The sequence below is a fragment of the Monodelphis domestica genome, chromosome 3 (assembly GCF_027887165.1).
Source record: "Monodelphis domestica isolate mMonDom1 chromosome 3, mMonDom1.pri, whole genome shotgun sequence".
Lineage (NCBI taxonomy): Eukaryota > Metazoa > Chordata > Mammalia > Didelphimorphia > Didelphidae > Monodelphis > Monodelphis domestica.
The window spans coordinates 42,534,974-42,560,724 of record NC_077229.1 but is presented as its reverse complement, the minus strand read 5'-3'; the positions used below and the strand labels follow the sequence as shown (position 1 = coordinate 42,560,724).

At 44.7% G+C, this 25,751-nt stretch overlaps 1 protein-coding gene across 3 annotated transcripts; it reads left to right on the top strand.

The window, feature by feature from the left end:
• Positions 1-616: 616 nt before the first annotated feature.
• On the top strand, positions 617-25,751 carry TRAFD1 (TRAF-type zinc finger domain containing 1). Of its 3 annotated transcripts, none has more exons than XM_007490030.3 (12): positions 617-778; positions 2,701-2,761; positions 17,349-17,484; positions 17,578-17,631; positions 19,100-19,541; positions 19,897-20,166; positions 21,021-21,091; positions 22,440-22,700; positions 23,508-23,643; positions 24,173-24,509; positions 24,708-24,780; positions 24,931-25,751. In XM_007490030.3, exons 2-12 carry the CDS (start codon positions 2,718-2,720, stop codon positions 24,979-24,981), a joined length of 1,875 nt encoding a protein of 624 aa, XP_007490092.2. In that variant the 5' UTR covers positions 617-778; positions 2,701-2,717; the 3' UTR covers positions 24,982-25,751. The 3 variants fall into 3 exon arrangements, with proteins under 3 accessions (XP_007490092.2, XP_056677708.1, XP_056677707.1); XM_056821730.1 differs by having other exon boundaries at positions 621-778; positions 19,948-20,166; XM_056821729.1 differs by lacking the exon at positions 617-778 and adding an exon at positions 1,562-1,582.

Genomic DNA, 25,751 nt, shown 5'->3' with positions numbered 1-25,751 from the left:
AATAATGAAACATTCGTGGTCTATTAGCAACATTATTAGAAAATAATCGTAATAACAATAATATAACTTTCAGGGTCCATTAGCAATATTCTTGGTTAATAATAATACTAACAATAACAACTTCAGGGTTCATTAGGGATATTAGTAGCATTAATAAGCCTTCCCTCAAGGACTTATGAGAAAGAACGCTATCCACATCTAGAGAAAGAACAGTTGGAGAAACAATGTAGAAGAAAACATATCATTTATCACTTGTTTAGACTTGGGGTTTTGGTTTTAAAAGATGACTCTATTACAAAAATTAATAATATGGAAAGGTTTTTGAGTGAACCCAGTAGAATTGCTTGTCAACTACGGGAGAGGGGAGGGAGACATGAATCATGTAACCTTGGAAAACTGATGTGTAATTTGTTACTGGAATAAAATAAATAGAGTTCCCTCTAGCTTTTGTAGACACCTGGAAGCTCAAGCATCCAAACCCAAGACAAGCAGAAGGCGGAGCAGCAAGGAAGCGGACACGCCCTAGAAGCTTGGAGAACCAATCAGAGAGTGGGAGGCGGGTCCGAAAGGGCTCTCTGAGCGACGGGGGCTAGCAGCCAATGACAGTAAGGCCAACTCCGCGGAAGAACCAATCGAGGTGCTGCTGCCTGTAGTGGCCGGAAGCAGCGGCAGTTCTGGGGCGGTTGTCGAGTGTGGGGGCTGAGTGGTTCAGTTGTTGCTGTGACTGCCGCTGCCCCCGCTGCTGCTGGTGACGGCTCTTTTTCTTCATTCTTTCCAGGTGGGCCGGAGCGGCCGTGACCCTGGCGGTTGAGCCTCGAAGGGAGTAGGAAGGGAGTTTCCTAATGCTGCTCTGAGGCTGGGGGCTGCCCGCGCGCTCGGAGGTTACGAGGCCTGGAGGGGGAAGGGTGTGTGTGGGAGCGACCTCTGGGGTCCCGGCCTTAAGGGGCCTCAAGACCCCAGAGCCAAGGTTCCACCAGTGCTGGGTCTCAGGCCGCGCTGCCGGTCTCTGGCTGGTCCTGGCGCGGGCGGGGCGGGGCAGGGTGCCAGTCAGACCCAGTGCTCCCTGGGGGTGGGCTCAACCTCTGAGGCCCCCAGCCTCGGCCAGCACTGCGGGTCGGGCCCTAGGGGAGAGGAGGGGAGGGGCTGGAGGAGCAGGTGGGTTTGAGGCGGGCCTCGGGTCTCTAGGGACCTGGATGGGTAGAGAGTTTTGAATGGCTCTTTATTTAAGAGGCAGCACTCCGGTCTTGCTCCGGCCTCTTTTATTATCTGGTCTGTTATTTCGCGAGGGGAAACTATCCTGGCGTTTTTCCAGTTAGAGGAACTCTCACCTCAGTGTAGAAAAAGGTTGTTACCTGAGGGGTGGAGAGAGGACTGATGAGATCATTGCTCTTTGGGAGGGGGGGAAGAAGGGGGCAGCAAGGTGGCTCAGTGGAGTGAGTGCCAGGTTTGGAGTTGGGAGGTTCTGGGTTCAAATGTGGCTTCAGATATTTATTAGCTGTGTGATCCAGGGCAAGTCATTGCCTTAGCCCTCACCGTTCTTCTACTCCGGAACCAATATACAGTATTGATTCTAAGACAGAAGGTAAAGGTTTTTTTAAAAAATCCAAGATTATATATAATCTGTCAAATGAGATTGGATAAAGTCCTTTCCAATTCTAAAGTCGGTGATCCTAAGTAAAGCTCAATTCATTTAGACACATATTTAGTCCTATGAGATGTAATTTCTGCCCTAGAGTGTTCCTAGGCCAGGTGACCTAGGGAGATGGCTTAAACTCTGATAATGGAGGAACTGAAGAGTTTTGGGAAGTGACAGTTGGACTAGCAGTGCCTTCCAAAATGAGCCTTTTCTTGAGCAGGATAATTGAATGTGTTTTAAAAAAAAAACCTTATTTTCTGCTACTAAGCAGAATATAATATATATCAATATATTAGTATAATAAATACTGAGAGGTCTTATGCATTATATATGAATGTATTTGTAATATTCCTCTATGGTATATATAACAATTGTTAATATAAAATAAAGTTTCATACCACTTAACTTCTATCACTCTTTAAATGTCTACTACCCCCCCCCCCATTTTCCATTTTCCAGTGTATCAGGGCTTGAATATTCAAGCATGTTCAGTTCTACTCAATATGAGATCTGTGTCTTAACGAAATGACATCTGGCTAACTGTAACCAAAGAAAATATATGACATTTGTCAGTTTTTAAATATATTGGGAGAATAAAAATATATACATTATATATAATTTCTAAGAAGAGATAAAATTTGATTTCCCAGGATCATAGCTAGGAAATGTCTGAGTCTGGATTTGAACCAGGGTTCTCATGACTACAGGTCTTGTGCTACCTTGATTGCTTGATAATTGGGTATTTGTAGTTAAAGATGCAGTATTATGAATACCCCAAAGTGAAAAGAACACCTGATTTGGCATTCGAGGACACTCTTTTAACCCTCAGTAAAATTGCCAATTTTTTGTAGTGTAAATGTTTCCTTTATGGAAGAGTATTGTAAATTTTGTAAAGAAGAGATTAAATGTTCTAAGGATTCCATGACATGCTTTTAGAACAGTGATTTTGCTTGGTGACCACAGTTGTTTTCTGGTGCAATACTTTACAGAATCAGTTTCTCTTTCCTTGATCATCTTTTTACAATTGAAACTGAAAGTACCACCTATTTTTTTTCTCTCTCTAGTCTTTGGCAAGTTAAAGATGGCAGAAGTGATTGAACAGGAAACTCAACTGTGTGACAACTGGTAAGAAATTGAATGTGTGAAAACTCCTCATTATGATATTTCTAGTTAAACTGTCTTTGTATTTACCTTTTGATCCTGGTGGTGTATCCAGTTCTCCCTCCCCTGATCCTTCTTTCCACTCAGCCTTGAAGATAAAGAATGTTCTTTGTGGGCAGGGACTGATTCCTTTTGGTGTTTTGATCTCCAGGACCTCCTCCTCTATCTAGTGCTCCTCAATCAGCTGCTCAAGATCATCTTGTTGAATCTAGTTGTTGAAATTCACTTTTTTTTAACCCTTACCTTCCAGACAGCTAGGTGGCTCAGTGGATAGAGAGTCAGTCTTGGAGTCTAGAGGACCTGCATTTAAATATGGCCTCAGATACTTCCTATCTGTGTGATTCTGGACAAGTCACTTAACCCCTATTGCCTAATCCTTACCAAATAATCTGCCTTGGAACCAGTACTTAGTATTCATTCTAAGCCAGTAGTTAAGGATTAAAAAAAAAAATCAAAACCCCTTACTTTCTGTCTTAGTATCAATTCAAGGGTAACAGCTGAGAAGGGTTGAGGTCAGATTTGAATCCAGGACCTGCTGTGTCTAGGCCTTGTTCTCTAGCCATTGTGCTAGCTACCCCAGAATTGAACAAGAGAGGCAATGATACTGTTGGGCTTTTGGAATTTTAGGTGAAGTCTAGAAACGGCCAGATTTGGACAAACTGCTTTCTTAATCATTTTAGTATTTAATTAATGGCCAGGTTGGGGGGCTGTGCTTGGAGGTAGGGTAGGAGATTGGTGCTCTTTCTCTTTGCCATGTGCCCTTCAAAACTCTCATCTCTTGGTGGTGGTGGTCAGGGGTGCAGCCTGGGATCTTCTGGGGCTGTATGCTCTAACTAAGGCTTCTTCCATTCTAACAGTGTGTGCTTCTGTCTCTGGGCAATTGCTGTGAGTATAGCTTCCAGAGCTAGGGCTGGAGTGCACCTCAGTGGTCATTTAGTCCAACTGCATCATTGGTATTTTTATTTGGAAAATCCAGTTTTATCTTCAGCTTTGCATTCCCCCATATGCTCCACCAACTGAGAAAGCAAGAAAAACAAAATCTGTTGCAAATAGGCATTCAAGCAAAAGAAATGCCCTTATTGGCCAACTTTCCCATTTTATAGAGAGGTGGCCTTGGAATCAGGAAGAACTGGTTTCTAATCTTGTCTCTCTCTGATCCAGTCCCTTAATGTCTCAGGAAAGCAGATGAGCTTCTTGAAACTATGAATTAGAGGCCTTGCAGTTTTCTATATTAGTGGAGGGAGTTCCCACATTTGTAGCTTCCTCTCCTTCCCCCTATCACTACCTCTTATGGGACTCGGTGTCCTAATGAAAAACAAAGCCAGAGTGTCTGCATTAGTTACATGGGTTGGTAGTGTGTCTATACCACCTATCCCCTCCTCCCAAGCCTATCTGTCTCTATCCTCATCAGGATCTTAATAAAGGAGAAAAAGCTACAGGTAACCCATCCTCTCTTTGAATGGAATTCAGACTTTTCTTCCCTTTGAGTCTATTCTTCTCACAGTTGCCAAACTGAACATAACAGACCATGGCTTCAAAATCTGCTTGGAAATCCTCAATGACTCCCAGTTCCTTCTTGATAAAATCCACATCCTCAGCCTGACCATCACAGGCCCCTCTTCTGACCATTTTTCCCTCCCTCTGGAGTTTTCAATCCCTTTTACATTCTCACATGCTCAGTGTTTCAGTCAAACCAGCAGAGCTCACAGGATCTTTAAATACCTAGGAGGTTCCCTCTCCTTTCTCTCTGCTGTCACCAGGTGATATTCATGCCTCCAAATGGTCTGGAGATCTTTTCCTTGAAGCTTAGTTCCTGGGCCTCCTACCTCTGGGAGGACTTTGTTTTGCATTCTCCTTTCCGAAACTATTTTGGGTGTTTTGTTAAGAGACTTGGGAGAGTAAGTAACCTTGAGGCCAGTGACTTTGGTTTGATGGTTGGGGAGGGATGGGTGGTCTTTGTATCTCTAGCTCCTAACTCAGTGCCTGCCACATGATTGCAAGTATGGTGTGAAACAGGTTTTTTTTTTCCTTTCTTTTTTTAAACCCTTACCTTCCATGTTAAAATCAGTATTGTGTATTGGCTCCGAGACAGAAGAGTGAGAAGAGCTAGGCTATGGGGGTTTAGTGACCTGCTGAGGGTCACACAACTAGGAAGTCTCTAAGGCTAGATTTGAACCTGAGACCACCTGTCCCCAGACCTGGTTCTCAGTCCACTGAACCACCCAGCTGCCCTCAATAGATACTTTTGAATTGAATTGAGAAAAGGGATTAAGTCAGGTTTTCCCTCCCTTCCCCCTCCACTCCTTTCCCCTCCTGTCATCTGTGGCATGAGATAGTGTGGTTTGAACCCTCATTGAAAGAGATCATTGACATTTCATCACTTCTTGCTTAGGCCTTTTTGCTTAGTGGTTTTTTCCCTTGGTCTTCCTGCCTTCAGCTGTTCCCTTCTTTCTACATTCATCTTAGTACAGATGCTGTGAAGTGATTATCCTCAAGAGGAGAATGGACCAGGTCACATTTTTGCTTAAGGAGCTTCAGGCTGTCTCTTGCCTCCCTCCTGTGGCTTTGGGGTTAAACTGCAGACCCCTCTGTGTGGCCCGTGAAGCCTCTTACATTCTGAATCCAACCATCTTTCAGGGTTCACTGACCATTATTCTCCCTATACATCTGCTACTCTAGTTGAACTGGCCTTGATCACTTCCATTCATAGCATTGCTTCTCCCTCTGCCTTTTTCTGGTCCATTTCCCAGGCCTGTTACTCTTCCTGACTCTTGGAACCCCATGCATCACCTCCAGCACAAGGCTGTTTCTGATTCCCAAGATGTTGGTGCCTTCCCTCCAATCACTGTTTTTGCTTTTTTGTCTTAGACCTAAGAATATACCTCACCCAATGGATTGTGGGCTTTTGGGGCACTTAGCCTGACTCCAGTGTATGTATAGCACAGTGCCTCACAAATAATAGACAGTTAATAATTGCTCGTTGACTCTTTTATCAGAAAACATTAATGTTGCTTCTGGTGTTAGAATCATCCTTATGATATCATGAATTCAGTCCTTTCCAGGACTGTTTTCCCAAACAAGAAAACCACTATCATCCCAGGAAGCAGCCTTCAGATCCTTCACAGTGTATAAATAGCTGTGCAGAGAGTCACAGGCTAAGCTGTTGCTACCTTACAGCAGAGCCAATGAAAACAGGGCAGAGCTATTTATTTAAAGAAAAGGTTTAGGCAGCAAGGAGTGTGACTAAGCACCTCCAGTGCATTCTCCCTCTAGCCAATGAACGTGTTGAGTCCAGGCCACTAAATCTTTCCATTTCTAGTTCTTCATTATTCCTATTTACCAAGTTTGCCTTCTCCTAAACCTTGGCTTTTTCTAAAACCAGAGATGGCTATGGGCTGAGATGAAAGCTCTTCCTTTGCAGGGCTTTCTTTTTTTTAAACCCTTACCTTCCAAGGCAGAAGAGTGGTAAGGGCTGGGCTATTGGAGTTGAGACTTGCCCAAGGTCACATAGTTAGGAAGTGTCTAAGGCCAGATTGAAATCCAGACCTCCCATCTTCAGGCCTGGCGCTCTATTCACTAAGCCACCTGGCTTGCCCCCTCTGCAGAACTTTTTGAATTCTGCTTTTGGTCTTAGACTTTGGTTTTGTGGGTGGGAGTGGGTTGGGTAGTTGGATGTTTATTGCCATCCTTGTATTGTCTCCTGTTTGTCGAAATACTGACTTCTGTCTAAGGTGAGATTTCATCATTCATCAGTTCTTCCTCTGGGACCATCTGTTCTCTCTCATTTATCTCTTAGCAGCAGCACTGCTTGGCTCTGGCTGTAGAGATAGAGAAAGCATGGAGATACATATTATATATAATTAATATAATTTATTATATTATAATAACATTAGAATTATAATATTGCATATAATTGTAATATAATTATATTATATACACATAGATTTATCAAGCCTTACTAATTTTATTAATTTCTAGTGGCACTTTTTTTAAAGGGGATATTCTCTCCATAGTTTTGCCTTTAAGAATTTTTTCTTAGGGCAATATTGTGGAATGATCAACTGTAATAGACTTAGTGACCATCAGCAATACAGTGATCCAGGACAGTTCTGAGGGACACATGACAGAATGCTATCCCCCTCCACAGAAAGAACTGTTGTGATTCAAAATGCCGATGAAAACATACAAGTTTTCTCTTATTGGGTATATGTTTTGGGGTTCTGGTTTTATATGATTATTCATTTATAAAAATGAACAATACAGAAATATGTTTTGCATGATAATGCATGTATAACCCAGGGAAAAAATAAATGCAGTCCTCCAAATCTAAATTTTTTTTTTTAAACTTAAGGGGACAACTAGGTAGCACATTTGATAGAGTACCAGGTCTGGAGTCAGGAGGACCTGAGTACAAATGTGACCTTCAGAGTCTTCTAGCTGTGTGATCTTGGGCAAGTTACTTAACTCCAGTTGCCCAGCCCTTGCTACTCTTGGCTTAGAATTGATACTAAGACATATAGTAAGGATTGAAAAAAATTCTTTTACTTAGTTCAAGTAGGTGTTGTATGTTTTGTTCCTAATGTCTTCATTTTCCACTCCCCTCACCTAAGACTTAAAAAATACCTTATGGATGGTTGGGTTTTGAGCAGAACTTACTGACAACTTTGTGATTATATCATCAAAATGGTTCTAAATCTAGCTTCTTAAGTGAGCCCAATTTTAATTTTTTTTTAAACCCTTACCTTCCATCTTGGAATCAATACTATGTATTGGTTCCAAGGCAGAAGAGTGGTAAGGGCTAGGCAATGGGGATGAAGTGACTTGTCCAGGGTCACACAGCTGGGAAGTGTCTGAGGCCAGATTTGAATCCAGTCTCTAGGCCTGGCTCTCAATCCACTGAGCTACCCAGCCCCTCCCCACCCCACCCCCCAATTTTAATTATTAAGTCTCAGAGAGACTTTATTTAAGTTGGAAAAATCCACTAAAAGGGCACTGAATGTCTCATTTGAAATTTTAAAAAAATTGTTGGTTTTTAAAATTTTTTTATCACTTTCATTTCCAAATCATGTTCTCTCTTTCCCTCCTTTGTCTGGTCCACCCCATTCCCTTACCCCCCAAAGAGCCATCTTTTATAACAAAGCAGAATGAGGGTGGGAATCTAACAAGGATTTCTGAGTCAAACAAGTTTGGACATTTTAGTCGTTTTCTTAGCATGATTTCACATTGCTTTCTAGTATGGTTGGATCAGTTAACAGCTCTTTCAGCACTGACTATAATAATTTTTATCATCTTTGCCAGTTTGGTGGGTGGGAAGTAAAACCTTAGTTATTTTGGCTTATGAAAGCACACAAAGTCATCCTCAGTTACTGAGAGACTACTACTACTACTACTACTACTACTACTACTACTACTACTACTACTACTATTAGTGACTAGGAGTTTTCATATGATTGTAGTTGGCAATTCTTGCAAAATATATTTTGCCATTTATCCTTTGTGGAATGGCTTTTGGACTTATGTGTGACCTCTCTTTCCCCCAATATCTTGGGATATCATGTCATTATTTGATGGCAAGAATTTTTTTTTATTAATCTACAGAATTTCTTCTCTTAGTTGGATTGATTTTATTAATGCAAAAACAGTTCAATTGCATGTAGTCAAAATGATCTATTTTGCTTTTTGATTGCTTCTGTACTTTATTTGGTTGCAAATTCTTTTTATTTTTTTATTTTTATTTTTTTAATTTTATAGTATTTTATTTGATCATTGCCATGCATTATTCATTAAAGAGAAAGATCATTTTCTTTTCCTCCCCCCACCCCCCGTAGCCGACGCGTGATTCCCCTGGGTATCACATGTGTTCTTGCTTCGAACCCATTGCCATGTTGTTAATATTTGCATTAGAGTGTTCCTTTAGAGTCTCTCCTCTGTCATGTGCCCTCAACCGCTGTAGTCAGGCAGTTGCTTTTCCTCGGTGTTTCCACTCCCATAGTTTATCCTTTGCTTATGGATAGTGTTTTTTCTCCTAGATCCCTGCAGATTGTTCAGGGACATTACACCGCCACTAATGGAGAAGTCCATTACGTTCGATTATTTGGTGGCAAATTCTTATATCTTAGCTTTAAAAGGTTTCTAAGCTGACTCCTTTATCTATCTATCTATCTATCTATCTATCTATCTATTTATTTATTTTTTGCAGTGTGATGATTAGCATTCAGATCGTGTATCTTTTTTTAAATTTAGGATTTCTAATTTATTTCCTGAATATCAAATAGGTTATGTGTCTGCTGTGAACTTAATGTGGTCACATTGTATGATATTGGAAGCTATTTTTTTTTTGACCTTTACCCTCTGTTCCAGAATCAATACTAAGTATAGGTTCCAAGGCAGAAGAGTAGTAAGGGCTGGGATATTGGAGTTAAGAGACTTGCCCAGGGTCACAAAATTAGGAAGTGTCTGAAGGTATATTTAAGCCCAGGACTCCTTGAGGCCTGGCTTTTTCTCCACTGAGCCACCTAGCTGCCCCTGTAACCTGTTTTTTTGTCAAACAATTTTTAAAAATTTCCCAGCAGTTCTTATTAAGAGGTTATTTCCTAGATAATTGATATTCCCATGTTAATCAAATGCCAGTTGGACTTTGATTGTTTCTGATTCTTCCTTATCCATCTTCTAATGATTTACTATTCTATATTTTGACCAATATCAAAGGTTTTATGGTAATGCATATGATACATATGGGGGATGAATTGTTTACACATTAAGAGGGAGATAAACAAATAGCTTCTCAAAATTCAACTCTCTTAAGGCAGGGGTCTCCAAACTACAGCCTCAGGCCACATGCAGCCCCCTGAAGCTATTAATCCGACCCCCACTGCACTTCCTGAAGGGGCACCTCTTTCATTGGTGGTCAGTGAGAGGAGCTCCACATCCTGTGCTCCTGGAGCACAGCAAAGAGCGCATCGCTCACATACAGTACTACTTCTGGTGACATAATCCTTTGCATGGGGCCTTGTTCTGAGAGTAACTGAAAGAGAACTAGGCCCCCTGCAAAGTATTATGTGACTGCACAATGGAAGATGGCAGCATGGTAAGTGGCGATCTGGGGGAGGGGATTCTGCACTGTGTATACTGCTGCCCAGTACAGTGGTGGCAGTGCTGGGCCTGTGCAAGGTTGCCAGGCCCATCACAGCCAGCGCTGCAGCCTCCACTATCCCAGACAGTGCTATACAGATTTGTTTTTAGTTTTTAGGTTTTTTTTAATAGTCTAGCCCTTCAGCAGCCTGAGGGACAGTGAACTGGCCCCCTGTGTAAAAGTTTGGGGATCCCTGCTCTAAGGGTTATTTTTTGTTTAGTTGTTTTCAGTTGTGTCTAACTCTTCTTCATGACCCCATTTGGCGTTTTCTTGGCAAAGGTACTGAGGTGGTTTGCCACTTCCTTCTCCTGTTCATTTTATAGATGAGGAAACTGAGACCAACAGGGTCACGTGACTTGCTCAAGGTCACTCAGCTAGTAAGTGTCTGAGGCCAGATTTTGAACTCAGGTTTTCCTGACTATCCATTGTGACACCTCACTCCACAAACTGGGATCGGGAAGACCTTTTATAAAGTGAGGCAGTGTGAAGTTAGTGGCACCAAAATAGTTAAAATACAGTGATTCATAGAAATGTGGAGAAACCTATCTTTGAAAGGCTTGAGAATTTTGATAAGTGCAGTGGTAAGCCATGATTCCAGAAGAGTGAGACATTACTTAATTTCCTGCCAGAGAACTGATGAGCTTATAATGCAGAAAAATACATATTTGGGGGCATGGATGTGGGTGTGACCAATATGGGAATTCGTTTTGTGGGGCTATGTGTATTTTGGACAAAGGTTTTATTTATTTTATTTTATTTTTGTTATTCATTGGAGGGATTAAGTGAAAAGGGAGAGATAATAAAAAATATGTAAAAATTTTGAAAGGCTAAAAAAAGTAATTTAAAAAATTGCTTCTCTCTCAACTTTTAACTAAAATTTCTGTAGCCTTTTTTGAAAGCCAAACCCTGGAGAGAAAGGGACTTAAGTTAAACAGATAATTGGTAGTCTTTTGTGGTCTTTACCATAGTCAGTTATTCTCAAATTACAATACATTTTTTTGCCAGGGGACTTGCTTTTGGGAAATGAGTTCGAGAATATCCAGGAAAATATCCAGTCAGGAGTTGATGGTGCTTAGAAGAGCAATTAAGACTGGATGCATAGTTTTGTGAATCACCTTACTGTGGTGACAATTTGAGTCTCTGGGAGTTGATGAGAGATTCCTTTATAATAGTTTTTTAAACCCATACCTTCTGTCTTAGAATCAATGCTAAGTATAGTTTCTAAGTCAGAAGAACAGTAAGGATTAGGCAATGGGAGTTAAGTAATTTGCCCAGGGTAACAGGGCTAAGAAATATTGTTATGAGGCTGTTACCATCATCAAAGATTTGTTCATTTCCTTGTGAGTCTTTTCTATGCTAGAATGAATTCCAATAGCTGACTTATATTGCTTTAAGGCTTATTTACAAAGTGTTTTCTGTCTAGGGCCCAATTTGATCCATACATCTTTTGAGATGAAGCATGTATTATTGCCCTCCTTTGATTGATGCCAATCAAATCAGACCAGGGCTTAGAGAAGACATTCCTTTTGGTGGAGAGTAAGCTCAGTAGGAGTCAGTGGTGAGATATGGCAGCCACAATGGCTATTGCCATCTTTGACTGACTTCAAAAAATCATGTAGTGTCCAGGAGTCAGGAGGTGTGATAAGACCTGTTGTACTTGTGGTCCAGAACAAATCTGGAGTGTTGAGTTGAGTTCTGGGAACATTCATTTATGAAGGACATTGATAAGCTGGAGGGTATAGCAAAAAAGAATCCAAAATGGTCCAGGACTGAGCATCTGCTGTGATATAATTTGCTTTTATTCCTTTGTTTATTTATTTAAAACCCTCACCTTCCATCTTAGAATTAGTACTGTGTATTGGTTCCAAGGCAGAAGTGTGCTAAGGGCGGGCTGGGCAATGGGGGTCAAGTGGCTTGCCCAGGGTCACACAACTAGGAAGTGTCTGAGGTCAGATTTGAACCCAGGACCTCTTCTCTCTCTGAACCTGGCTCTACCTAGCTGCCCCTCTATGATATTGAAGGAATGGTTGGATGTTTAGCTTGGAGGGGAGAGTGGGGAATGGACAAAAACATGGAGTTAGGAGAGAGAAGGGAAATGCCAACTCTCCCAAATATTTTGCAGGGCTGTCTTATACGATAGATATTAGACTTGTTCTGCTTGACCCCAGAGGTCAGAACTAGAAGAAATGGGTGGACAAGAGAGAAATTTAAGCTTTAAACTGTCCTGTAATGAAAACTATAAGTGCCCTGAGTTGCTTCAAGAGGTGAGGCTGGATCACCTCTCATTGAGAATGTTGTAGAGAAAACTTGTTCAGGTTCAGGCCTCTGAATTACTTGCCAGCTCAGAAATTCTCTAGCTCACTAGTGTCAGGGGTGGAGGCAGGTGACCACTGCCTCCTGATTCCGAACCTGGCCTCTCCACTTTGGTAAGCATCAGAGGAATGAATTTCTGTTGTGTTTGTAAATATAATAAGTCACTATACAAATTACCTTTATTTCATTACTATATTTTACCACAATTGTTTTTGTTCACTTCTTACCTCTCTAGAATAGACTCCGGAAGGGCTGACATTGGCTAATTGTTGTGGTTCAAGTTTGAGAACTTTTGGTCTAATTTATCTTTTTATCTCAAGTCCAGCAGCAGGAGCTCACTAAATACTAATTAAATTGAATTAGTTCTTTGTTATATGACTTGGGGGTATTCTGCCAACCCAACTAGTCCTGATTTCTGTGGTAACCAACTTGATATTATTGATGTGTAATTAACTCTTGACTGGAGGGTGAGGCAAGACCTAGAGAGGATTGAAAATGGGGGATTTAGCCTGGAAATTTTAGGGTTTAGAACCGGAAGAAGCCTTTCAGAACAGAACTTCTTTATCTTTTTTTGTGTCTTGATAGCCTTGGGCAGTCTAAGGAAGTCTAGGGGCTCCTCAGAATGATGTTTAAATGCATAAAATAAAACACATAAGAAACCAGAGATATTGAAATATGGTACTATGTGTTTATTCAAATAAATAGTCATGAACCCCCCTGCTCTAGAACATCTAGTCTAATGTTCCCTCCTTCTCCCTTTAGTTGATGAGGTAATTGACCCCACAGTGTTAAGTGACTTATTAGTAGCCGGTATCAGTCACAGAAGTCTAGCTTTCTACCTTTTAGGACTATACCAAATTGAGTCAGAATCAGTCCACACCCTCAGAATCTATGTAGAATAATTGCACAGACAAATGTGAAATTTGTGGTTAATTGAAAGTTTTTCCTTGGCTCAGAAAAGCTCATGGGCAGTTTTTTTTTTTTTTAAGTTTTAAATAGGAAAGGGGGGGCTGCCTATATTCCAGAATGTTCCAGATGTATTATGGGTAATTTTGTTTGAGTAGTTGAGTTACTTTATCCGACTCAACTCTCATGGAGCTTGGGGGGAGGAGCACCTGTTTTTAGATTTGATTTTAAGTTTGTGAAGGCAGGGTTCTTTGGGAAAGAACTGCTCTGAGCTTTGTCACCCAGCTGTTTAGTTAAGCTTTTGAGGGGCATATTTTTAAAGTAATTTTAGGAGAGTCTGTGGAAACAGGCGTTGGGATCAGATGAACTGGCTGTTACAGGATTAATTGGATTAGCTGAGCTGTAAAGGCCCTTTGCAATTTTGAAGTCCAGGGAGAAGATTGGAAAAGGGGACCCCAGCCAGATATTGGGAAAGGTTTTAGATGAGTGAAAAAGAAAGGAGATGGCATTCTGTGTGAGGAAAATAAAAGCAAAGATGAGAAGGCAGAAATGGCCTCAATGTGCTTGTTGGCAGTATTGAGAGAGACAGGCTTAACTAAAGTGGACTGGTACATCTTGTTAGGCTGCATAGTAAGGATCATTCCAATAGCGCCCCCTATGTGCACTGTGCTAAGCACTTTACAGTTATTTTTTCATTGGATCCTCACAAGAGCTCTAGGAGGCAGGTGCTATCCCCATCTTGTCCCCATTTTGCAGAGGAGTAAACAGGTTAAGTGGCTTGTTCAGGGTCCCTTTCACAGCCAGAAAGTGCTTGAATTTGTATTTAGGTCTTCCTGATTCTAGGCTGGGTACTTATGGTAGGAAAAGCTCACTGGGTTTGCTCTTTCCTTTGACCCATGAAGTAATCTATGTTTTTCTTTACTTTTTAAAAAAGTTTTATTGGAGCCTTTGCTTTTATATAACAATTATTTCTGAATTTAAACTTCCCTTGTGACAATGAAAAATGATTAAAAGCAAAACCTCAAGAGACTTGGACATTGAGCTCTGAACTTTGAACTGCCTGAGAGTGTTTGGCAAGTCTACCTCCAAGCATTTATGAGAAGTGCCTTCTGTGTGTGGGCCCTGGGGATACAAAGAGAAATCCCAAATCATCTGCCCCTAACAGAGGCTTGGATCAGTGATGGGGTTTTCTGCAACAAGCCTTGCTGTGCTCCGAAGATTTCTCTGGTTTCTGTCTCATTTGTTTTTTCTTACAGTGGAGCCATATTCCTTTGCTTTTGATTGGCAGGGCCTCAGCTGATGGGCAAGTTGCTAGTTCTTTGTTGTTCCTAGCATTAAAAGTGCTACTCTAGATATCACTAATAATAATAGCAGTTAGCATTTATATAGGGCTACTCTTCTTGGTTTCCTTGGGCTAGGTATATGCCTACCTATGCCCTTGGATCTCTGGTTTTGAGGGTTTGGACTGGTTCAATATTTTCTTAGCATAATTGAAAATTGCTTCTCAGAATGACTGCCCAGTTCCAAGCTCCCCAGCATTGAATTTGTGTCCTTGTCTTCTGATAGCCCTATCATTTCTCTATCTTTTGCCATCTACCATTTTGCTGGATAGGAGGTGAAATGTTTATTTTTTATTTTTTTCCCATTTGAATTAGTTTAGTCAATTTAGAACATTATTCCTTGGTTACAATAATCACATTATTCCCCTCCCTCCCCTCCACCAACCCTTCCCAAAATTTCATTGGGTATTATAACTTTTGTCCTTGATCAGAACCTATTTCCATGTTGTTGGTGTTTGCACTAGGATGATCACTTAGAGTCTACATCCCCAACTATATCCCCTCAGCCCCTGTATTCAAGAAGTTGTTTTTCTTCAGTGTTTCTACTTCCACAGTTTTTCCTCTGAATGTGGATAGTGTTCTTTCTCATATATCCCTCCAGGTTGTTCAGGATCGCTGCATTACCACTAATGGAGAAGTCCATTACATTTGATTGTACCACAGTGTATCAGTCTCTGTACACATATTTCTCCTGGTTCTGCTCCTCTCACTCTGCACCAATTCCTAGAGGTTGTTCCAGTTCCCATGGAATTCTTCCACTTTATTATTCCTTTGAGCACAATAGTATTCCATCACCAACATATACCACAATTTGCTCAGCCATTCCCCAATTGAAGGGCATCCCCTCATTTTCCAATTTTGGCCACCACAAAGAGCGCAGCTATGAATATTCTTGTACAAGTCTTTTTCCTTATTATCTCTTTGGGGTACAAACCCAGCATGCTATGGCTCTGATCAAAGGGCAGACAGTCTTTTAGTGCCCTTTGGGCATAGTTCCAAATTGCCTTCCAGAAAGGATCAATTCACAACTCCACCAGCAATGAATTAATGTCCTGACTTTGCCACATCCCCCTCCAGCATTCATTACTTTCCTTTGCTGTCATGTTAGCCAATCTGCTAGGTGTGAGGTGATACCTCAGAGTTGTTTTGATTTGCATCTCTCTGATTATAAGAGATTTAGGACACTTTTTCATGTGCTTATTAATAGTTTTGATTTCTTTAACTGAAAACTGCCTATTTATGTCCCTTGCCCATTTATGTTGCTCATAATTTTGGATGCATTAGTTTTATTTGTACAAAAACTTTTTTAATTTGATGTAATCAAAATTATTGATTATACATTTTGTGATTTTTTTTCTTAGCTCTTGCTTGATTTTAAAGTCTTTCCTTTCCCAAAGATCTGACAAGTGTACTATTCTGTATTTGCCTAATTTGCTTATAGTTTCTGTATATTCAGGTCATTCACCCATTCTGAGTTTATCTTGGTGTAGGGTGTGAGGTGTTGATCCAAACCTAATCTCTCCCATACTGTCTTCCAATTTTAAGGAGGTGAAATTTTTTATTTGAACCTGGATTTTTCTTTTTTAGTGGCTGGAAACAGTTTTCTTCCTGGTCACCAATAGAGAGCTTGTTTTTCTACTTTTTTTCCAGTATGTCTCACATTATTTTATTTATTTTATATTTTTCCATGGTTACATGATTCATGTTCTCCCTTCCCTCTTCCCTCCCCCTTCCTGGAGCTGACATTGCTCTTCTACTTCTCAGAACTTGTCATGAGTCAGGAAGCACGTATTGAGTGCTTAGTAGCACTGTGCTGGGCCTTGGGGAGAGAGTAAGAAATCAAACTGGAGGGGGCAGCTTGGTGGCTCAGTGGATTGAGAGCCAGGCCCAGAGATGGGAGGTCCTAGATTCAAAATCTGGCCTCAGACACTTCCTAGCTCTGTGACCCTGTGCAAGTCACTTCACCCCCATTGTCTAGCCCTTGCTGCTCTTCTGCCTTAGAACCAATACCCAGTAGTGATTTTAAGATAGAAGATAAGAGTTTAAAAAAAAAAAGGAAAACAACTTACTGGTAATTGCATCTTAGAATCAATTCTATGTATTGGTTCTAAGGCAGAAGAGTCGTACCAGCTAGGCAATGGGGAGTTAAGTGACTTGCCCAGGGTCACACAGCTAGGAAGTGTCTGAGGGCAGATTTGAACCCAGGACCTCTCATCTCTGGGTCTGACTCTCAATCCACTGAGCCACCCAGCTGCCCCCTTGGAAGGTAAGGTTTTTACAAAGAAATAAAGCTGGCTCTGTTCTTATTCTATGGGGAAGTCCAGTGAATACACAGTAACACTATAACTATACACACAATATCCACACAAGGTAACATGTTGCTGAGAAAGGTGGCCAAAGCAGCTAAGGCCTTTCAGAGCTGCTGTTGTTGCTGGACAGGGGAGGGGGCTCATCTACACTTTATTGAATTTAGATTTTTGAACTCTTTTTTTTTTTAACTCTTTGACACTTCATGTCAAAGGATTAAAACCTGAATCTGTATCTTGTATGTTCCCTTAAATTATGCACTTCTAAGTCCTGGGATAAGTGTGGATTATTTATTATGTGGAAGACTGTTTGAAGACTCAGAGTATTACACAGTTAACTCAAAACTTAGAGGATTTCATTTTCTAAAGCAGTGGAGAGATCGGGAAAATAGGGAGAAACACAGGGAATAAAACGGTTGAGCTACAGCATCAGCTTGAGCTTGTTTGTATACCCCCAAGTAGTGGTTCATCTTGTAGTTGGTGACACACAGCATGGGGGAATGGGTTATAGCCATCAGTAAATACATTTGCTCCTGTTTTGTTTGTTTCTGTAGCAAAAGAGAAATCCCCACGCCTAACTTTACCATCCATGAAATTCACTGTCGACGAAACATTGGGATGTGCCACATCTGTAAGGAGCCAGTTCCCAAATCTGAGATGAAGACCCACATGGAGTCAGAGCATAGCCAGGTAGCTTAATCTTCCCGTCTCCCAGACTCAGCTCCACAGCGTAGTGAGCTTATCTTCTGAAAACAGACTTAATCATTCTTCACTCTCCCCCAGGTGACCTGTAAGTGTAACATGAAGATGGAAAGACGGCAGTTAACAAATCACGAGGTTGGTACACTTGCCCCCAGGAGGGAGGAATGTGTTAGTTTGGATCTTACTTGCATTTGTAAAGTAGGAAACCTATTAGCTGAGCCTCAGTTTGCCAGTCCTTCCTGCTGGGCCTCTTCTTTGGTTCTTCCTTAGTTCATCTGGCCCTGCTAAGACCAGAAGGCCAGGCTGGGGCTCTGAGTCCAGCTGTTGGTGGAACTGAGTCTAGGCTTGTGGAGGAAAATGTCACAGACTTGGACACAAGGCCCAGCTAATATCATCACTTCATTCTGACCTGCCTAATTCTCACTTGCTGCTTCTACATGAACAGACTCTCAAAAAGCATTTGCTAGGAAACCCCAGCACCCCTTTAATCTGAATAGATTCAGAATTGTAGGTGAAGTCAGTTAGTTAACTAATCCACTTGGATCAGAGTAGGGAGGAGCTAGTAGGGGCTGTCCCTTAGATAATGCAGAGACTGCTTCAGAGACTTCTGCTGCTTGTCTTTTCTTGGGGATTTAATAGTGACTTAGAGAACTTTCTGTTGTTAGCAAGCAATTAAGCCACATAATATAGTGGATGAAAGAAGAAATGCCTAAGGAAACAAAATTCAAACATATACTATATTAAGCAGTGTGTGCCAGTTATATAACAAATTGGAACCAGGTTCCATAGCTTTGCTTCTGGACCCCAAATATAGAGGAGATAGATTTTTTTATGCATTAAAAGAAAACACTTAACAGGCTATAAACCAGGATACAAAGTTTAGGCAATCAGATTTCTAATTGAAGAAAAGATTAGGGACTTTCCCACATTTGCTGTTCAAACTCCCTTAGTGGCTTTATTATTTCTGTTCTAAAGGTAAGGAAAGTTTGTGAGTTTAAACTGGGGCTTGTTCTTTTTGGGTAAAGTTGCATTCCCTGGATCTTTCTTAGCTTGATAGCAGTAAATTACATAAGCCTTAGAAATAGTATTGCATTAAAAGCTTCAGTGGTGGGAAATGGCTTTGTACTCATCATAAAATCCTTCATGCACATTTATTGATTTTTAATGACCACTTCCATTTAGGCATGAAATTCAGCTATGTATATTACGGTTTGGAGGAGCCTCTTAATGTGGGTGGGACAGTGCACAATTGTGAAATGTTTTTCTAGTCACCAAAATCTCCCAACTCAAGCCCAAAGCAGCAACAGTTGGTAGAAATCTGTGGCATAGTCTGGCGGGTGACTAGGTCCTTGCATTAAGGGCATTGGAGTGAGACCCCCAAGGAGGGAGCTCCCTGGCAAGGATCAGAAGGAGAAAGGTGGCAGGGGTGGACCTGGACCTCTAAAGGAGCCCTGTTAACTGGGCTGGAAGTTAGCTAATCCTGGGGCAGGTGGAGGTGGAAGCAGAGAACTTGGCTTTGAATGTCTGTTGTCAGCCCTGCTCCCCTTTCCCAAGGATGTGGCCTGGGTCACTGAAGCAAGCCTGCAGCTGTTCTGTTTTACAGGCCCTGGAATGCCCCTTGAGGCTTGCTGTCTGCCAGCACTGTGAGTTGGAACTCGCATTCCTCAAACTGAAGGACCATGAAGATTACTGTGGAGCCCGCACTGAGCTATGTGGCAAGTGTGGCAGAAATGTCATGGTGAAAGACCTCCAGGCTCACCCTGAAGTGTGTGGGAGGGAAGGGGAGGAAAAGAGAGAGTCAAGATCAAGGCCTTCCCATGGTTACGAGAGTGAGGAAGAGGAGGAAGAGGAAGAGGAGGAAGATGGAGCATGGTTCATAGCACAGACCGTGCAGAACCTACTGGGGCCTGAAAACCCCACAAGACCTCTGCGGAGGCTCTCGAGGTCCCTGGAAAATCCCTTTTATAGCCATCTAATAGTAGATCAGATGGCAAGAAATCCAAACCGAGGAGCTGGATCGGCTATGCAGCTAGACCAGAATCGAGGTGAGCCATCCTGGGCATTGGTGGGAGCAGAGAAGGATATGATGGAAAAGGGCCCAGAAATAGCTGCTGGAATCCCAGGAGGTCCAGGGGTGCTGTGCTATAGCAGGAGAGAGGGAAAGACCTAAGGACTTTGGGTTTTCCTGAAAGGGGAGGTGTGGGTGGAGAGGCAGTGGTGTTATGAGAGAGAGGAGCGATCCTGGCTTCCTTGTGTGATGAAGGACATGCTCCTGGCAGACTTGGCAACAGTTCTCATTTGATAGGAAAAATGAAATAGCTGGCCCACAGGCAGGGAGCACCTGCCTGCCTGCCTGCCTGCCTACTCTTATAGGTTCTTTGTGTGCTGGTTTTAATTAAGGGGAGGAACAGGAGAGGCAAAAAGGGAATAAAAGCAAGCGGTCCCCTACAGTGTCTGGTGAAGAAGACGCCCATTTAGACTACATGCTGGCTCTGAGTCTGCAGAGTGAGAGCAGTGTCCCCAGCGGTGCCACCACCCACCTTGAGGACTTCTGGAGAGCTGTGTGTGCTGAAGACCTCGGTCCCACTGGGAGTTTGGGCCAGGCCCAGGATGCCAACCTGCCCTATGCTGAGCCTTTCCTAGCCACTGAAGGGCCAAACGAGTTGAAGAGTAAGTTAAAAAAACCAAACCAAACCACCATGTGAGCAGGGGAACCTGCTTCAGGGAACCCAGTAAAAGAATAGCAGCCGCTGAGGCATTTTGTGATAGCATTTCCTACTGTGTAGGCAGAGCACAAGATAGATCAGTGGTCAGTGCTTGGAGGGAAGCTGGGACCTTTTGGATCTCCCCCATCTCTCTGAGGAGATTTTTTAGGAATTGGATGGAGAGTAGGTGATGGTCACAGTGTGCCACCTGGCTAGATTCAGAATGAAGTTGAGAACCCAGAAATTATCTTGTGTGTGGATGAGGTGTCCACCATCCTTTGGGTTTGGGGTTTGTTTTGCTGTTTCTGAAGGCGTTATTCAGACAAAGTAACTCGCTTTCTTGTGGGTGTTCTTGACCACCTTCTTTTATATATCTTTGGGAAATGAGAGAATCTGCTGACCTACTGATTCATCCTTAGTGTTCTGAAAAGACAGCCTCAGACTGAGGTGACTACTTAGAACCTGAGTTTTTGGAGACTTTAGCAAGCCACTTGAGGCACTTGGAACTGATTGTGCCCCACACTCCCTCGGACCTAATGGCTGAAGGGAGAGTGGTAAGCTCCTCGAGGGACCCGGCCAGCTAGAAATGGCTAACAGCGTGGGAAGATACTGTCTGGGCATGAAAAAGGTGGGACTAAAGGGGTGATGATGGGTCATTGGCCCATCTTTCGAAGACATCGATTTAGGCTCGTGAGCATCAAGTGGGATGCGAGGAGCCTGCCTGGACCCTTGGATGGTCCAGCCTTCAGGTGCTCAGGCCAATCAGGGCTCTGGTAGAGGCATTTCCCTCTTAACTCTAGTCCTGTTACCTTTTTGCAGATAATGAGACCATGCTGCCTTGTGAGTTCTGTGAGGAACTCTATCCGGAGGAAGACCTGATTCTGCATCAGGTATGTGGGCAGCTGCCTCCTTGGAAACCTTCCTGAGCCTGGGCAGGCCTAGTGTTTGCCCTCTTGATGCTGTATGCTTCTGCTGTGTGCACAGTGAGGGTCCTGATATGGGCAGGGCCTGCGGAGAAGAGGTTTCCTCTGTGGCTTGGCACTCAATGTCCCTGGCTCCTTGTAGACACTTATTGAGTACCTGCTGTTTACAAGCGCACGATGTGTGCTCCGAGTGCTTGGTGGGGTACAAAGTTTAGATAAGATGGAGGCTGTGTGGAACTGAAACCCAAGTGAAGGTTGGGCTGGGAAGAGCTAAGGTTCTGAAGACATTTGAGTTGCCAGAGAAAGGGCTGTGAGAAGGTTGAGTTACTGATGGGGTGAGAACCCACGAATGGAGGAGATTGGGTTGCCTTCAGTAGATAACAGTCAGCAAGCATTAGGTACCTGCCATATACCAGGTGCTGGAGGTACAAAGACAAACATGAAACATGGAAAAAATGCCCTTAAGACGATGCCGTGTGACTATGTATAGTTTCAGTCCAACGTGATTGGGGGAGTGGGAGGGTGGAGGAGGACGAGGGGCTTCTTGTAGAAAGTAGGACTTGAGATGATTCTTGGGAAGAGGATTCTGGGAGGCAGAGAAACTTGGTGTCTCTGACACAACCAGGGAAGCTTGAAGTGTAGTGAATTTGGAAGAAAGATGAATTCTATTTTGGACATTTTTAATTTGAGAGGTTTCTGGGTCATTGAGTTTGAAGCGTTCAGTAGGTGGTTGGTGAAGTCAGACTCGAGGACAATAGTGAGAACCTGTGGAAGCTCTGAGGTTACCTATTGAGAGTCTAGAGAGAAAAGAGAAGAGGGTCCAGGACAGTCTTGGGGAGCACTCGCAGGGGCTGCCGTCCGGTGATGTGCCAGTCAGACAGGTAGGAGAGCATAGAATCATGGAAACCCAGGAAGGAGCGCTCAGAGCGTCCTGGAGGGGAAAGCAGGCAGCAGGTCAGATGCTACAGCGAGGTCAAGAGGGGTGAGAACTGGAAAAAACGGCCCTCAGAGCTGGCAGTTAGGGGGTGATGGGGAGCTGGTCAGGAGCTGGATTGGTGGCTGGGTGGAGGAGGGAGTGAGGAGACAGGCGAAGGCTGGTATTCCAGTCCTAGGAGGGAGTGGGGTAGTTGGTGAGCAGATATCAGGGCCCCCTCCCTCCCTCCCTCCCTCTTGTAACCTTCTGTAGCCCATCCATCTGCCGCCATCCAAAGAAGAAACCTTAGCATGGGCAGAGGTTTGGGGGGAATCTAGCCTGGCATTGGCAGATGTCCCTGATTGCATTTCCTGGGGTGACTTACCATCTTCTAAATGGCAGACGGGCTGTAACCCTGCCAGTGCCCTGGCTTCATTCGGTAAGAGAAGCTCTCCTCCAAGCCTGTCCCAGGATCGAGGGGACCGGGAGAACCACGAGGATCAGTTTCAAAGATTCCTGGACCTGCCAGCCTCTCGGGCCATCAGCAGCAGGTTCCGATCCCCATTGGATCTGTCTGCCGCGCCCTCCGGGGAGAGCAGCATCATCATCCCCTGTGAATTCTGTGGTGTTCAGTTAGAAGAGGACGTCCTTTTCCACCATCAGGTATGCTCGGAAGGCACGAGGCCCCTCAGGCGAAGATTGCACTTGAGGCTCTAATGGGAAAGGGTGTCTTAGTGGACAGCCGCTGGACCCTTGTTTGGCTCCCGCCTAGGAATCCAGGCCCACGTCAGACAGGCTAGCTCCGGTGACAGGCATTTGGGTGGGCGGCCTGCGGGCCCATAAGCTTGGAGATTCTTCTGGGCACCGGAGGCGCTGTGGAGCTCTTCCAAAGAGCTGTTGGTTTGGGTTAGGCCCGAGTGGTGGTAGGGGAGACCTGCCCAGTGTCCCGGGACATTAGCATTTGTGCTGCTCCTGGCTCTCACTCACTCTGGGCAGATTCTTTGGCCTCTTTGAACCACTGTAAAAGAGGGCCTTAGTGGCCCTCTGAGGTCTAAACTTCCTGTTCAGCCCATTTGTTCTGAGAATGTATAATAAAGGTGTATATCCAACTGCTTTAGTGAATTGGCCCAGCCTATGGGAGGGGGAAAGTGAGGCTCCTCAAGAAGGAAGTTTTTCTTCCCAGTGGAGGCATCCGCTTCTGGTACAGAACCAGAACCAGAACCAGACGTGGTTCAGCTTGTTGCTGCCACCTGGTGGCAGATGGGGATATTCAGCTAGACTTCAGGAGAGAAAGTTGAAGTTGGGCCCCTCCCGGGGAACAGCAGCCTCCTTCTGGTAGTGGGGTTGCCCTGCAGGGGGAGATTATTTTCTGTGGCTCCTTACGCAGACTTGGGCCCATTCCCTTGTCCGGCTTCTCATCCAGAGGGAGGCTGTTCCTGAGCAGGAAGGACTTGGGCTTTCTCTTCCTAGGACCAGTGTGACCTGCGCCCAGGCACCGGAGTGCCAGTACAGTGGCTGCTTCCTGCCTATGAGTCCCTTCCTAAACAAGGCAGTTCACAGCCAGAGACGTCACCGGAGCTGCCCCGGCGGAGGGTCAGGCACCAAGGTAGCAGCCAGAGCTTTCAAGCTCAGCTTGGTTTCTCCCGGCTTCTTTTCTGCTCCGTCCCGGCACCTTTTGTCTTCTGTTGGGCTGATATGGGCGTGACGGCCTCCCCTGTGTGTGCACACTCGAGGGCCCTGCTTCCTGGGGGACTCCGAATATCAATTAAATTTGTTTGTAACCCACCCTTCTGTCTTAGCATCACTACTGTGTATTGGTTCCAAGGTAGAAGAGTGCTAAGGGCTGGGCAATGGGGGTCAAGTGACTTGCCCAGGGTCACCCAGCTGGGAAGTGTCTGAGGCCAGATTTGAACCCAGGACCTACCAGCCCTAGGCCAGTGCTTTATCTCTTGAGCTACCCAGCTGCCCTTTGAGACGTTGCTCTTTTAACAGGCATTTGGTGAGCTTGGGATACATTTAAAATCTCTATTTTACTTTTTGTTTTCATATCACCTAAATTTCCTTTGGTATTCCTGCCCCTTCGGGAGAGCCGACTCTCCCTCGCTGACTGCTGGCACGTCTGCTCTCCCCTTTAGGAGATTTATCCTCGTGCTACATGGACGACATACGGCAGGAAGCGGCCAGCAAGCCCGCCTACCCCCTGCCCCCCAGCAGGCCCGTGAGCAGCCTAGGGCTTGCCCGAAACAGACTGCCGAAAGCCGCGACGGACTCTCGGCCCGCGGTACTGCCAAGCCCTCCCCGGGCACTGAAGGCCAACAACTTGGAGAGCCTGGATTTGATAAGAGGGCAGAGCCGCAGCGGCCACAGCCCAGCCGCAGGGCCCATCTCTGTCGTTCGGCCTACTCGAAGCTTCTACCCTGAGAGTTACGTGCCCAGCTTCCCCCGGGTGCCGCCGGTGAGGCACGGGCTGAGGTAAGGACGAGGAAGGGGCTGGGGGTCTGGAGGGCTCCGGGCAGAGACGATCCCCTGGGAAAGGGGCCCTTCCACAGGCCTGCAAATGGCCTCCAAGCTGGAACGGGCATTGGCCCTGCCAGGGCTGACCCGTTCACTGACTCCCTCCTCCCAGGCTGCCCTGGGAGCTGTTTCCGATTCTTTCTCTTGGCTTTTCAGCGTGAGGAACGAAGGGGGAAGGAACCCGCGCATGACCTCCACTGCTGCCAACTTCCGGAACAGGACCTCAAAGGTGAGGGACCGTCCGGGACGAGACTCCCCCATGCCTGGTCGGTGGGCCGTCGGGAGGCTCCTCCCCGTGGTGGGGGAGGGGGGCGGAAGGCCGTGGGGGAGAGAGGCTGCTCTGGGGCTAAAGGTGGATCGTCCTCTGTGTGCTTTGCAGACAAAATCTCCTAAACCCGCGGCCGGGGATGCCGAGGAAGAGGAGGAATAGCCTCAGCGGGAGGCATCAGCTTGGTTTGACCCATTTCTATGCACAGCAGCGCCTGCCCTGGTGCAAGATCCTGGCTCTCGCCTTGTTCCAGCAGAGACCCTCCCATGGATTTTAATTTTTCTAGGCAGCGATCGATCATTTTCTAACTTTTTACATTGTGACGTGGGCAGGGCGGGGAGGATCATTTGGGGGCGGCGGCTGGTGCTTCGAGGAGACCTTCCCCCCCTCCCCCCAAGCCTTGTCTCCCTGGCGGTGCTGCTGAGGCTCCAGGCCGTCCTCTCCCGCCTTCTGTGCTGTCCTCCTGACGCCCGAAGGGAGCTCGGCGTGTTTTGGGGGCTTCAGTAACTGGCCAGCTTGAACGCCACGTCCTGGGCAAGAGTCTTCCCTTGGGTTGGGGAATCCCAGGGAGGGCAGTTGGCAGATTTTGGCCCAAAGTGGCAACAGCAGCCCCACTGATGTTTGCTTAGAGAAAGGCCTGGAGGGTGGCTTTAAGCGGCCTGCATGGCAGCAGGTTTCCTGGGCCTTAAAAGAGTAAGTAGGGGTCTGGGGGAGTTGGGGGGCAGCAGTTTAGGAATCTTGGCATTGTTTCCCTGTTAGGGCGTCTCCCTGGGCGCTGTGGGGGGCAGACCGTCCCTCCAGCAGGGTGGTTCTCCTCCCTCCCACAGTTCTGCAGTTGGCTCTGAATAAAGTTTCAGAGTTCCTCGTTGGGGTTTTTTAATTTTATTTTTAAAGTTCCCTGTAATGGAAATAAAATTTGTACTTGGAGTACA